A 13,455-nucleotide genomic window follows, 5' to 3' on the forward strand; every position below is an offset into this window, starting at 1 on the left:
TTTCACAAAACATAAGGGAATAGTGTGTTGGACATATGTAGGTATGCATCTGTCAATCATTCAGCAACAGAATGAGGTGATAAAGGGAAAGAGGAAAACATGACACTTAATAAGTTACTTAAATTGTTACTTAAATTACTTTTTCTGGCTGGGGTCTATCCTTATTCACTGTTCTAAATATGATTTCTGTGTTTTCAGAACACCAGTTGAAATATACCCATCATCTCAGGCCGTCTCTGCAGATCAAAAATGTCTGCCTGCTACAACCGCTGAGGAGACTCCAAGCAGTATTAATGGTAATAAACATGCTAATATGTAACTGCATAAAGAAGTACATCTGTAAGCCTATGAACATCTTTTGACAAACAAATGAGGGACACAATCATACTATGTTCAGAATTGTGTATTTTCTGCTGTACACATCACTTTTCTGAAATACATCCCAGAACCAGGCTCTCTACCAAACAAATAAACAGCTCAGGACTGAGTAGTTTGACAGATAACACAAGTGCAAATCTACACACACTCCAAACACACACTTATACAGAAACACACAATGGCAAAATCTTTCCCTCTCAATGGGTCAGACGTATCAGTACCTGCCCATCCAACTGTGGCACTGTGACGGGTAATCACTGGCTGTGATTGTGTGGGCAGAGGGCTGTTAGAGGTGGCTCAAGCCTGACAGGGTAAGGAATGGGGTGAGGGGGAAGTCAGCCTGTAGTGTGGAGCACACGATCTGGAGCTCATCAGTCAGTACTAGTGTCCTGACTTTTTGCCCCCAGCTGAGGCTGAAAGGAGACATATACCAAGATTAACTCTCCCCTTCCAAACCTCTGGACTCGGAGGCTGTCAACTGCCTCTCATCATATCAATCAAGATTCACTCTAAACCTGACCTGGTTAGGATCTGCTAGTCCTTGCTTTCCCCCCTTTCCGAATAGCTGTCTATCTCAAATCTTTCTTCAGTCAAAATTTCCTGTGTTTACAGCAGTAATGATTGATAAGAAAAAGTGACTCAAATTCTCTTTAAATGTGTTTAATAACAAGAGTGCATTTCAGAAATAAATATGTCAGCATCTCTCTGCTGTGCCCACATAGTGATTCTTACAACAACGTACATTCTTACTATCAAAATAACCCAGAACAATTTATTTTGAAGGAGAACCTGATTGCACACCTTATTTGTTGCTAGACAGGAACTGCCCTTACTTTATAATGCTTAGAAAGCTATTAGAGGACCAGGTCAGGTCTTGGTGTTTATGACCCTGAGAGTTTAGTTGTTTATTTTAAAGGGGATTACACCACTGTATCCAAGTGGTTTTAACTGTGGCTACAAATTGTCTATTTGACAATGCCCTGCCCTTGAATAAACTTCCCAAACAGAAGGTTTCTTAACCTCCTTTATCCCAGAGCTCACTTTTTTGTGCTTTTTTAATCAAAAATGAAGCCAAATAGTTGATAATTTTCATATAAAAGAATAGCATTGACTGCATATCCCTTTATTGAATGTATGAAATCATAATAAACCAATACAAACTCAGTTATGCCTCAACAAAACTGCACATTAAAGCCAAAGACCTTCTAGAAACATGTCTGGCAGCCTTTTAGCCATCTTGATATGATTCTAGGACTTTTGAAACAGCGTATATACATTTTACTTTAGATAAGCTTTAACCCGTTCACGCATAGTGGTCACTACAGTGGACAGCTATTCAAAGGCTGTTCTTGTATTTGTGTCAGTGTTGATAGTAAACATGCACAAAAACCACTACATCTGACACTGATGTATCACTCCATACCCTGCCGCCCACTCAAAATGTATGTTGTCCACCTAAGTGGACATGTAAAAAACTCTTTGAAAAGTCCATGTTTAAAAAATGAAGTTCAAAAATCTTTTTTGTTCATGCCTAAAGATGAATAAAAAGTCCTAATTGAGGTTGCCATAATTCACGCATGAAAGGGTTAATTTCAGTGGTCGTTTCGACCACAAGTATTTTGTAGCCTTTGCCCAAAATGACGTTTTAAAAAGCTTTTTCTTCCTGAATGTCTTTGCCCTCAGATTTCAATTGAATGCCATGTAAATGTTAGTCAACTGGAGTTATTGATGTGAAAATACATGCACTTATTTTACAGGACTGTTCTTATGTAAACTTTATTTTGTTTTGATGCGCTGTTGTAGGAAATGATACAGAGCTTTCAAGATCTACACTTACATATTGATAGACTTAGATTTGCACATTTATTTACAGCTCTTACCTGCTTGTAATAGAGAGTCAAACAACTCATTATTCCTTCATCATTTCCATACTCTCAAATCAGTGAAGTGCTAATTATATTCTAACTCCTTTTATAATATAAAACAGTTATTAAAATAATAAAACAGTTATTCATACTACAGCTTTCATTTCTCTACTCACAATTTAATAATTAATACTTTGTTTCGGTTATATGCAGATGTGAGGAAGACAGCAGTGTTTTTTCTCCTTTTCTTTTTGGGAAATGTCGAGCTGTTTAGCAGCTGATAAACTATTCCTTCCACCTGCTTCAAACTTTTCTAATGCATGCAAATTACAACAGGTTGCAGAATCTCTCCTCCTCTCCTGTCTTTGAATATAAAAGGGAGGGCATTGTGTGTGTCCATGAATAATAAAAGCTGTTTTCTGGCGGCATGTTGGGAGCGCCCCCTTCTTTTAAATTCTCATTTTCGTGAGCTGTCAAACCCATGTGGTGATGTGATAGAAGAATTGTTAGTGAGGGAGAGAAGAAGAATTCAGAACAGCATCATTAGCAAGAGTGAAAGAATGGCAAATTAACTGATAGGAAAGGAAATTTCATGTATATTCATGTGCCAATTGTGTTGGTCATGATAGGATAACAGTATAACATGGTATACTGTTTTGTATGTTGCATAAATAGCCATATAAACGGTAATAGCTTGTAAATATTTGCTTGACATTAAAACCTGTCCCAGAGATAGTAGACTATTACAAATGTCTGGTGTAATTTTTTGAATGGGAAAGTAGTTTCCTTAGCAGTGAGAGCATTACTCAGCTCCTGCTGTGTCAGCAACATAGGAAGACCTAAGTGTTCACCTGTATCACTGGGGCCTCCTTTACATGTAGGAAGAGATTAGAAATGAAATGCTGGTATCATGTTATCATGGCACGTTCATCAACACGTTGCTGATGATACTTCTTCATGCCTATGGCTATATGTTTATGGTTGTAGCCATTCTGCCAAAATCAGACAGTCAGATACTTTCTGCTCTTTGCAGTTGACAGAAAGAACACTTTGTATCCATCATTAGTCATTCTCTAGCTCACTTGCATGACTGCCAAAGCCAAACTTTAGGAGACAAGCTAACTGCCAAAAACTGAGAGTTAACCTGGGAGTTGAGTTTTGGCCTGGTCTGTAACCGATGCTTAAGACAATCTGTACATTTAATAGTAAATTCTCTGTCAGTGCAAATGATGAATAATAAATGGCTTGCACTTTAAGTGACTAGAAATCTACTAGTACAGAAAAAAATCACCTTTTATATTTATGTTCATCTAGAAGTAGCTTTATAAGTAAAAAGTATAAGCTGTAACAAAGCAGAAAGAAAAGCAACTGATTCTTCAGGTCACACCATCAACAACATATCAGAAAGCACGGCTCTGTCTCTTTTTGTTTTCTTTTGATTGTGTGTGTGTGCGTAGCTGAGGAGGAGGATTTTCGCCACTACTGTGCATCACTGTTTGCTGTCCCTGTCAGCATGGGTGGACCTGAGCCACAGGTTACTACACCTGAGTCATGCCTCCGCATTGAAGTCCTGGATGAGGTGAGAATAACTGGAGTATTTTATTTTAAAGGATTACACCTCAGTGACCACATGTCTACACATGACAAACAAGGAAAAATAAAGACAAAAACTTAACACCTGTGCACATGACTTTACAACACTAACATATTTGTTCTTTCTCTTTTTTTCCCGTCTAAATCATGTGTCACAACACTGATCTCATTTGTTGTCCACAGACAAGCAGAGACAGGAGGGGACTCAGTGCTGCTGAAAAGAAGGCAGACAACAGCCCAGAGTAAGGCTCAAAGAAAAAAAAGAAAATGTAACATTCTACAGGAACCATCATCACTAAATAATAGTTGTTTAAGCTTACTAATTATTTTGTAAATGTTATTGGTCGGTTAGTTATCAACTTGTTGTAAATGTTTATTAAATACATTGTAGTACAGAAGCATTGTTTGGATGGCTAAAAATGAAAATGTTGTGGAAGCTGATAGAAGTCATCAAAGATTGTGACAGTAAAGGTCGTTACACATCTACTGTAGCGCGTTTTGCGAAAAAACAACACGAAATTCTGAATTTTCTGGAGCCGAGCTTACCTTGTAACGTGTATCAGAGTTTTTACAGCAAATTCGTCCTCAGAAAACACACGGAAAGAAAATGAAACCAACATCAAGCGATGATGAGCTGGTCCTGATGTTTCTAAACTAGAAAAGGAAGAAAAAGAGATACTGGGTTCATACAATTCTCAGGAGAAGGCAGCAGCGGGCAGAATTTCATGGTTTGATCCAGGAGTTGAAGCTGTATCACTGCTGCATTCAAGATTTTCAGGATGTCAGTGGTGCAGTTTGAACTCTTGTTAGTTAGAGTTGTGTGCAGGTCTGAGGGAGAGAAAGCATTTAAGAGAGCCGATTGACCTGGAGCATGTCCAGCTGTGTGTCTGAGGTAAAATAGTATATTTTTTACTTCTATATTATTCTATATGCAGTACTGTTGTGTGTTTTAAAGTCAAATGCAGTAGTCTGATTGTTCAGATCTGATTGTTTTGATCAGAAAAATACAAAAAACAGAAATGGTACAGATTCGTCAAGTGAATTTATGTGCTTGCTGTGAACAGCTGCATTTAACGCATGAAATATTTATTTCATGAAATATTTTTACAGATTTTACACGTCTGGTGTGTAAAGGCCTTAACTGTTAATTTACTAGCAGGAATATCATTACACAACATGTAACAGGAAACACTGGAGCAAAGTCAATTAAGGTTTTTGCAAAAATGTTAATTATTTAATTATTAAAACATATGAGTGCTGTTTGTGTCTCTCTGATTGACTTTTAAAAATGGACATAGATTCACAAATTTTCTCTATTCATCACTCAGGGTCCATACTGTTCAGTGGATTTCACAGAAAGGAAACTCGGTGGTGCCCAAAACAGCCCTACTAAATGATGGATCCTTAAGAGTCGGCCCTTCTTCGCCTGTTGCATCACTACAGTCCAGACTAGTTCAGAAGCTCAAACCATCTAAGCCTCAGACATCACAAGCTGGGCCCTCGATTAAATGTGAGCTCTCTATTTTGCAGCGAAAGAGTAAATGACATGCTTTTTTAATCTGTATCAGACTGTAGAAGCCAGCAAGTTTTCTTTTAGATGTAGGTCACTTTTACATTAATATTTCTCACTTTATTCAGTTCTGACACACATACATAGACATACATAGAAAGGAAAGCATAGTACATCTGCAATTCCCCAGGTATTAGGCAGTAGGGGATTGCAGTGACACTCTGTTGTGTTGAAATGTGGCTGTGAAGGCAGAGAAAAAAAGGACATCTGTTTCAAAACTGCACTGAGGTTTTTCACAGCCTCCTGTATATTCCCTCATATTGTCATATGCGTGGCCCGCTGCTGTCTGTGATACTCTTTCTCTCTCTGCAAACCCTCTCCACACATTCCCTGCGCTCCTGGATGTGGACAGGGTCTCTCTTGTTAAAATCTTTGTCCATGTCAGCCAAAAGCCTGTGCAGATTATTGGAATTCTGTTTTCTCAGGTGTTTCTTTGTTTGTATATGTCCATTAATGCTGCAGTTCAGACTTGTGCAATTTGGAAGTGGTGCATAAATATTAATACACTGATCTAGTAAAGTAAGGAGAACAAGAAAAGTGACTGGAGCTCTGCATTCAAGCATAGTGATGCTGTTCTGTCTGAAAATCCTGAACAACAACCTTTTTTTCTTTAAGCCATGCTTATGAAACATTATCTGAACTCATGCTTACAAAAGCAACCAATGCACTGAATGTTATTTGTATCTTTTACACAGCACATCTATCTAAAAACAAGCTGTCAACATGCCCCACTGCTGAGAATCCAACAGTTTCAGAGTCGTCAATCAAGACATCACCTGCAAAGTCACCTCGCCAATCTCCCCAATCAACAGCTGACTGTGGAGCACCACAACATATCTCCTTGTTACCACATTCCCAGCTTAAAGCTCCCAAATCTTCAGCTGATGTTTCAGTTACGACTAGTAGCAGGTCGCCAATCTCAGATGAGCATCTCTCCCCTCCTCCATCCATATCATTTCCCCTTAGGTCTACTTTCACAGTTTCATCATCCAGCTCTACTGACTCAACTTTATTGCCCAAAGTGAACCATCCGGCCCCATTAGAGAAATGCTCGGACTCAGCTCTCTTGCCAGATCAACCCCAATCTTCCCGGTTATTTGTAGAGCCTATTTCCTCCCCAAAGATTTGTGAATCACCAAGAAGCAATCTGATGTCCCCAAAGGAATCCCAGTATTTCTTATGTGACCCAGAATCTCTTCTATCAGATAATCAACTCCAGTTGCCTTTGTCCCCTAAGACTACAAGTGCACACTCACCAGCAAAATACTTGGAACCAGCTCAATCACAAATAAGTGCTGTGGCTTCAGAAACCCTGTCAAAGTTATCTCTATTTGATGCGACCCCTCCAGATGAACACTCTACATATAGGTCAACTCAAACATTTGAGGACGCTCCAGTTATTAGGTCTGTTGAAACAGAGTCAACTCAGTCACAGGATACAAATTATATCCCATCATTATCTCTCTTAAAAGTCACCCAAAATAACGTTCTTCCTGTTAAAGTGGATGAAGAAGAGAGGTTATCAGTAGGTAAGTGAAGTGCAGTAATGTGCCCACTCTGGTATTTATCTTTGTGTGTGCCTGTGGGCGTACTGATGGTGATGAGCAACAATTAGACCCAATATTTACTTTGTTTTTGTAATGAAAGTCTTGTTAATGGGTGCTAAATTAACTATTTATTAAGAGTGGTTTGTCTTAAACTGCTTTTGTGTGATTACATTACATTGTTAGAAATCTTTGTTACAAATAGATGGACTCACAATGTGACTGATAAAAGCTTCTTTGTTACTGTCAAAGACAAAACAGTTGGTGAAAACAGTCTTTGTGTGGTTTCAGCTCATCTTCAGTTCTCTCACATGCTTATCATGTCATGTCACTTTTGTTTTTATTCTTGCAGCTATAAATTAACTTGGCAAACTACTCCGCGGTGATCTGTCTGGCTTTAACTACAGATCTACTCTAGATTCACTCTAACAAAATGCAGATGAGATGAGAGATTTAATTGTTACCTTATCTTGTGAAGAAGAATTGCCAATTTACACCTCATACAATTAACAACTCTTAGATCATATGATATGACATTTCCACCTCAGCTTTAATGGCCAAGGAGGGTTTGGTACAAGGTCACTCGCTAACAAGGTTGAAAAGCAGAGGTAAAGGGCATGCGTAACAAATACTTTCCAAATAACCGGGTAATAGAGGTTAGAAACTGTTTCGAGCAAGTAATAATTACATAGTCTGATATTTCTGTTAGTAGTTTAAAGTCTGCCTGAATGCAAAGGCAAATACATCTCTATATGCCCTACTTCCTAAATATTCTTTCCACTGCATAGCTACAATTTGTACATAGAGAATACTTCTATTATGAAGTCTATTTCTCATAAATTGATTTGATACATTTTGCATTTCAAGGCATTTGCTGAGATTTCTCGAGACCAGACAATAATGTCTGGGGAGTCAAATTTGGATCACAAATAGGAGAAAGAAAATAGGAGAAAGAAATGTCCATGTTTATGGATGGGGAAGCACAGGTCTTTGCAGTAAAGTGATTCCTAATAGAACACTTTGTCATGCCACAGTTTGAACACAATTCTCACTGGTCAGGCAGTTTATATGAATAAACTGCTTGTGGATCTTAGCAGTAATGGCTTTCTTTTATTCCACTGGGCTGTCAAAGCCAATTTAGATCCAGCCATAAAAAGTGTTCTTTTTCTTTTTATTAGTATTGATTAATGTTTAGTTTTTAAGTAAATACCTGACATAAAGCTAGAACAGACAGGAAGGTAATTACGCAGCAGAGAATTGCCCTTCCCTCTTAGAGTACTTTCAGTGAACTTCATAGTTAATGTCATGCATCTCAATGTGTACAGATGTATGCCCAAAACAAATGGTTGGAAAGATAGGAACAGACTTTATTTGCTGTGTACATTTATATGAATATCACTAAACATTTAGTACTACTACTAGCCAATTAACTCTTGTAACTGAACAATCAAAGATTTGTGCTCAAAGGAGTATTTTGAGCTGTGTGGTAGTATTTACACAGCTCAAAAGTAAAGTATTTATTTGAGTTTTTTCCTTACTCTTTTTGTTTGGGTCTATTTGCATACACATTACGGTCCCAGTCCTGAATGTGTATGTAATGGTTATGGTTTGCTAAGTGCAGTTTTATTCAGAAAAAAACATTACTAAAAGACTTTGAATTTGACTAAAGTCTGGGCTGTAAGTTCATAATGGCTTGTTCTGTCAGATCTGTTCCTGGTATTACTTTTAGTTTTCACACCTGCCTGTTCATCCATCTCCTCTGTGCTTTCCTCTTGGATCCTTCTGCCACTTACTGTAGCTTCTCAGCTGGTGTAACTCTAAAAGCTTGCTTCTTCAGCTTATTAAAGCTTTAAGGCCCTTTCATATGAAACATGATAAAGGCACCCTTGTGTTCTGAGACCCATTCTTTTCTATGGTTTGCACCATACATAGCCAAGTTTCCTGCTGCATGGAACAAAGTACAGTTCAAGTGCACCAGCTGGGCACATGTGCATGCCGTTGTCACCGCAACATAGCGTGACATACGTTCATGTGGCCCATAGAAATGCAAAATTAATGTATACGTAAAGACTATGAGTGCTCTTAAAAATGACATATTACAACCAGAATGCAGCAGCCAGAGCAGTGCCATGTGAAAGGGCTGTTGTAGTTTTCATTGCATCATAGAGATGAAAATCCTGCTGCTGTGGTTTGAGTCATAATAAACAGTTTTTAGTCCAACATTGTTTGGATGACAATAATTCTGTAATAATAATAATAATAATAATGCCATAGCATTTTAGATCAAAGTCAACAATCATAGTCTATGAAACAACAAACAACTTATTGTAATCATAACTTAAAATAAACCTTTCATTCTCTAAACATGTATTCCTGGATTTTCGCCTGAAGACAGTGGCGATGATATGTCCAGTGATAGCCTGGGTCTGGATCCACTTGAAGAAGATACCTCAGATGAAGATTCACAGATGCAAGGGCGTTTAATGAGAGGGAGCTCCAGAGAAGAGAATCCTGCCATATCTCATCTAGAAGATTCCTTTGTTCCTGCAGAGACAGAAACAACAAAAGACATGCAGACTGATAAGTCAGAAGAGCTGCCAGAACTATCCATGGTAACATATTACTGTATTCCCAGTTGCTTTTGGTTCTTGAAAGAGGGAGCCTTGGATTACAGAGCTGTCATTGCATTATTTTCTCTGAATCAGTCTTCTCCTAATGAAGGAATATTATGCAAATTGCAAATGGCTGAACTTCGTAAGTGGCTGCCAAATTGACAATCAGGAACGAATACAAAAGAGATTTGTCTTTATTGCTGGTGTAACTTGAACCTTAACCTATTAACTTTTTAACCATTCTATTTGCGACCATTGTTTCTGTGTGACTCATTTAAATTGTCCAATAATGACCTTAACTGAGACATTTTTCAGCCACAATATTAAGTGAGAAGTTTTTGATGCAGAGGTGCATATCTCTCATTTTAGCCGCACAGAGATTTTTACTGCACAAAATGAGTAATCTTGTATGACCTCCTTTGCTTCGCATAAGTGGTTCATTGCTGACAAATAACTGATTGAATTAACAAATGAGTCATTCTAGTCATCCACTGAACTTTATCTGGGAAATATCTTGAAGCTGAGTAATAAAACTTTTTGAAGTTCATTACACTAGACATAATCACTGCACTGAATGAGAAGGCTTCAGCGACATACAGTTAGAGTTTCTTATTGTAGCTGACCTGATCTATTAGATAACATTTGTATCACACTAATTACTTTACATTATTCATCTATAGCTCAGAGACATCTAAAGCTGTGGTGTTAAAGGTGCAAACCATTGAGGGAAGAAAAGAGTAACAGAGTGGATTAAAAAGGCAGTGCTTGAATGGTCCCAAATGACTTATCAGCCATTTAATGGTATGAATCCTTTATACTGTGACAGAGGAATGAAAAAAAAATAAGGAGGGTAGTGCTTTATTAAAAAGCTGGAATAAAATGAGGCTCATGATTGTAAAGGTGGTGGTTATCTGTGGCCTCTGGACCTGAATCAAACTGCTCATAAAATGATTAGATGGTATTTCTGTCTTTTTCTCACTCCCTCTCTCTGGACCCACCTCTTTGGTCCTCTGTGTATGTTTTTCTCTCTGTCTCTTTCCTTTGTTCAATCTTTTTCTTTCCTTCTGCCCTTTTCTTTTATTTTAACTTTACTAACAGTTGGCTAGTTTTATAGTTCAGGCAGCTAGTCATCATCCTTCTTATTATGAGGAGCTATTGGTCTGCACAAAGAGATCTCAAGGTTTTTTTTCTTCCTTTTTTGCAGCACACTATCATTGTATTTGGTCTCTTGCTGTTTCTTTGTGTTGTGTTGCCTCTCCTTTCTTTTACCCCGTCTTCCTCTTGTCATTCTCCATCCTTGCTCATTTCTTGCTCTGTGTGGCACTATTCCCACATGCCTTTCTTTCTATACTCTCCCAGCCCATCTGCAATGTCTTGCAAGGCTAGCATGCTAATGCATCAGATCTAATCTTATCTAAACAGAGCTTCCACATTTTCTTCTGTCTCACAGGACGACACTTGCAAAGGGACGACAGCGAACCCACCACACTATTGTGAGATGCTCTCGCCAGCTCCAAGGGTTAATTAAAAATCAATTCATCAAGTTTGGATGAGAGAGGGAACAGTAGCTAGCTCATTTATATGTATTTGCACATTCTAAACAGAAAAATACAAATTTAACATGCTTACCTAGCTTGAAGTTAAATTAATATTGTTTGCTCTCTTGTTTTATCTTTTTGGACTGATTCAGGAAGGACTGTATTCACAGATAGTTTTAAGAGCAAGCTTTTATTTTGTATTCCACTGTACGTTACTCTCTTTCCATGTCTCTGCGTGTATCAACTTACTATCTCATCCTAACATGACCTGTTTTTTCTCACTGTTTTCATTTTGTCATTCCCCTTTTTACTGCTTCCCCCCTTCCTCCTTCCATCCCCCCTTCTCCTGTGTTCCTCCATCTGTTTGTGTATACCCTCAGGTAATGCACAACCAGAGTGCTGGGTCTGGATCAGAGCATTTCTGTGATCTGCATGGGTTTTCGCCTCTAGGTTTGGATATGATTGCCGGTCAACCTGAGACACCAGAACATGCACACTGTGACCCACTTCACACATGCCAGTCTCCACTGCGTGATTCAGACCCAACAGGTAGGTTAAAAAGGGAAAGTCTTTTAATGTGTATGAATAGTGTGCTTGAGATTTTATGCTTCAATTTCTTCAATTGCCATCCTGTTTTTCCTTTAAACGACATCAGAAAGTGTGGTTGCTGCTATTGTGCTTCATGAGATTAGATTGTGAAGATTACCTCTGTGTCCAGCTTTTGCCTGGAGATACTTTCCAATTTGCGAGAGTTATTCATGTCACTAAGGCCTCATAATAGGATTTAGAACAAATATGTAAAAATGTAGAGCTTACAAGACACACGAAAATGAGTTTTAAACCCAGAGGAGTGCTGGCTGCTTGGTGAAAAACGAGAGATTGGGGACAACACTGATAATTTACTGCTGGTGGGTCCAAAGGGAGCTTTCCTGTGATGCCGTTTTGTTTTGTGTTGTATGTGAGTGTGTGCAAGCCTTTGCTTTCAAATGCTTTGTAACCTCTGTGCTTCTTTCTACCTATATTTAGCTCCTCACTTTTCTTAACTTTAGGAAAACACAGGCTCACGCCTAATTCTACCTGCCTAAAATGTCGATATTTCATCACAAAAGACTCACAAGTCACAAAGTAGTAATAAAGCCTGCATCCTTGACACATCACAGAAATTTTACTTTAGTTTAAGAGGAACTTTAAAACACAGAAAGCTAAAAAAGGTTACGTATTGTGATAATGTTACATCCAAATGAAATTAAAGTGTATGATCCTGTTCAAATACACACAGCCACAATATTAAAACTACTGACAAGTGAAGTGATCATCTCTTGTATTTTTTGACAATGTATTTTCCTGCTGGGGTACTATGGAACTGGGTATTTATGTAGTTGTTACTGTAACATGTATCCCACCCACCTTAGAACTGTTGGGCCCCTCACAATGACATCAATACACACCGGCATTGGCCTCCAGCAGGACAATGTGGCTCATCACACTAGAAAAACTCTCCCATAATCACTCAAGGAACACAGTGAAATGGTCATGGCATTGATTCATCAGATTCTACACCAACAGAGGTAACAAACCACAACCCAGAGGAACCAAATTATCGTCTGCCAGTGTAATGATGCAAGACTCTGTAGGATACCCCAAGACCTCCCCTTAACAGGACAGAGGTGTTTTGGTGGAACCAAGACAATCTACTGAGTATTAATCAGGTGGTTTTAATATGGTGGCTAACTAGTTATGGTTGCATAGTCATGGTATGCAGTAAGGTTTGTATGTAATAGTATATTACTTATTACCTATCGCTGTCATTTGCCTTTGGGAGATGATGTGGACTTTTATCTCCTGCTTTTGGTGTTTATTTCTTGTTTGTTACACCTTCCCTTCTGTAACAAAATGGCTTTAAGAATGTTGCACATTAACTGCAGGTGGTAGACCATGCTGTAGCCACTGAGAAAACTGCCTTCTGAGCGTAGCATTAATGTTCTATTTGTGATTGCAAAATGGACATTTGAAATGCTTCAAAACTAATAATTTGTAAATTGGATATGTGTTTATGCCCCTCGCACTGAACATCATAACATATGGAAGTCTAGCAGCCACATACAGTACTTGAATGCCATTTATCAAATCACATAGTTCTTAGTATACCTTGTATACTTGCATTTCAAACAGGAGTCAGTGTTTTTCAGCAAGCATTGTTTGCTTATTCCAGAATGACCCCATCAACATTTTCCTTCATGAAGCGTAAACGGCCAACTCTCCGCAGTTTCATTGTCGAGCCTGCGTTAAATGAATAGGGTTGACGGTGAGAGACTCCCACAAGGGCACCGCTAGCCTCCTCGCACCATGCAGCCA

The 13,455-nt window shown here is 38.5% G+C and overlaps 1 protein-coding gene across 4 annotated transcripts in view; it reads left to right on the plus strand.

The window, feature by feature from the left end:
• The window catches only part of zbbx (zinc finger, B-box domain containing), a 73,245-nt gene that overhangs the window by 41,904 nt on the left and 17,886 nt on the right, over positions 1 to 13,455 (plus strand). For 3 of the 4 annotated variants that reach the window (XM_026193237.1, XM_026193240.1, XM_026193238.1), the window contains 8 exons: positions 199 to 296; positions 3,701 to 3,822; positions 4,020 to 4,078; positions 5,165 to 5,346; positions 6,102 to 6,935; positions 9,342 to 9,562; positions 11,013 to 11,081; positions 11,481 to 11,649. In XM_026193237.1, the coding sequence (XP_026049022.1) occupies positions 199 to 296; positions 3,701 to 3,822; positions 4,020 to 4,078; positions 5,165 to 5,346; positions 6,102 to 6,935; positions 9,342 to 9,562; positions 11,013 to 11,081; positions 11,481 to 11,649 (1,754 nt within the window). The remainder of the gene's footprint in view (positions 1 to 198; positions 297 to 3,700; positions 3,823 to 4,019; positions 4,079 to 5,164; positions 5,347 to 6,101; positions 6,936 to 9,341; positions 9,563 to 11,012; positions 11,082 to 11,480; positions 11,650 to 13,455) is intronic. The other variant, XM_026193239.1, reaches the window with a different exon arrangement.

This window comes from Astatotilapia calliptera, chromosome 14, assembly GCF_900246225.1.
Source record: "Astatotilapia calliptera chromosome 14, fAstCal1.2, whole genome shotgun sequence".
NCBI classification, from domain to species: domain Eukaryota; kingdom Metazoa; phylum Chordata; class Actinopteri; order Cichliformes; family Cichlidae; genus Astatotilapia; species Astatotilapia calliptera.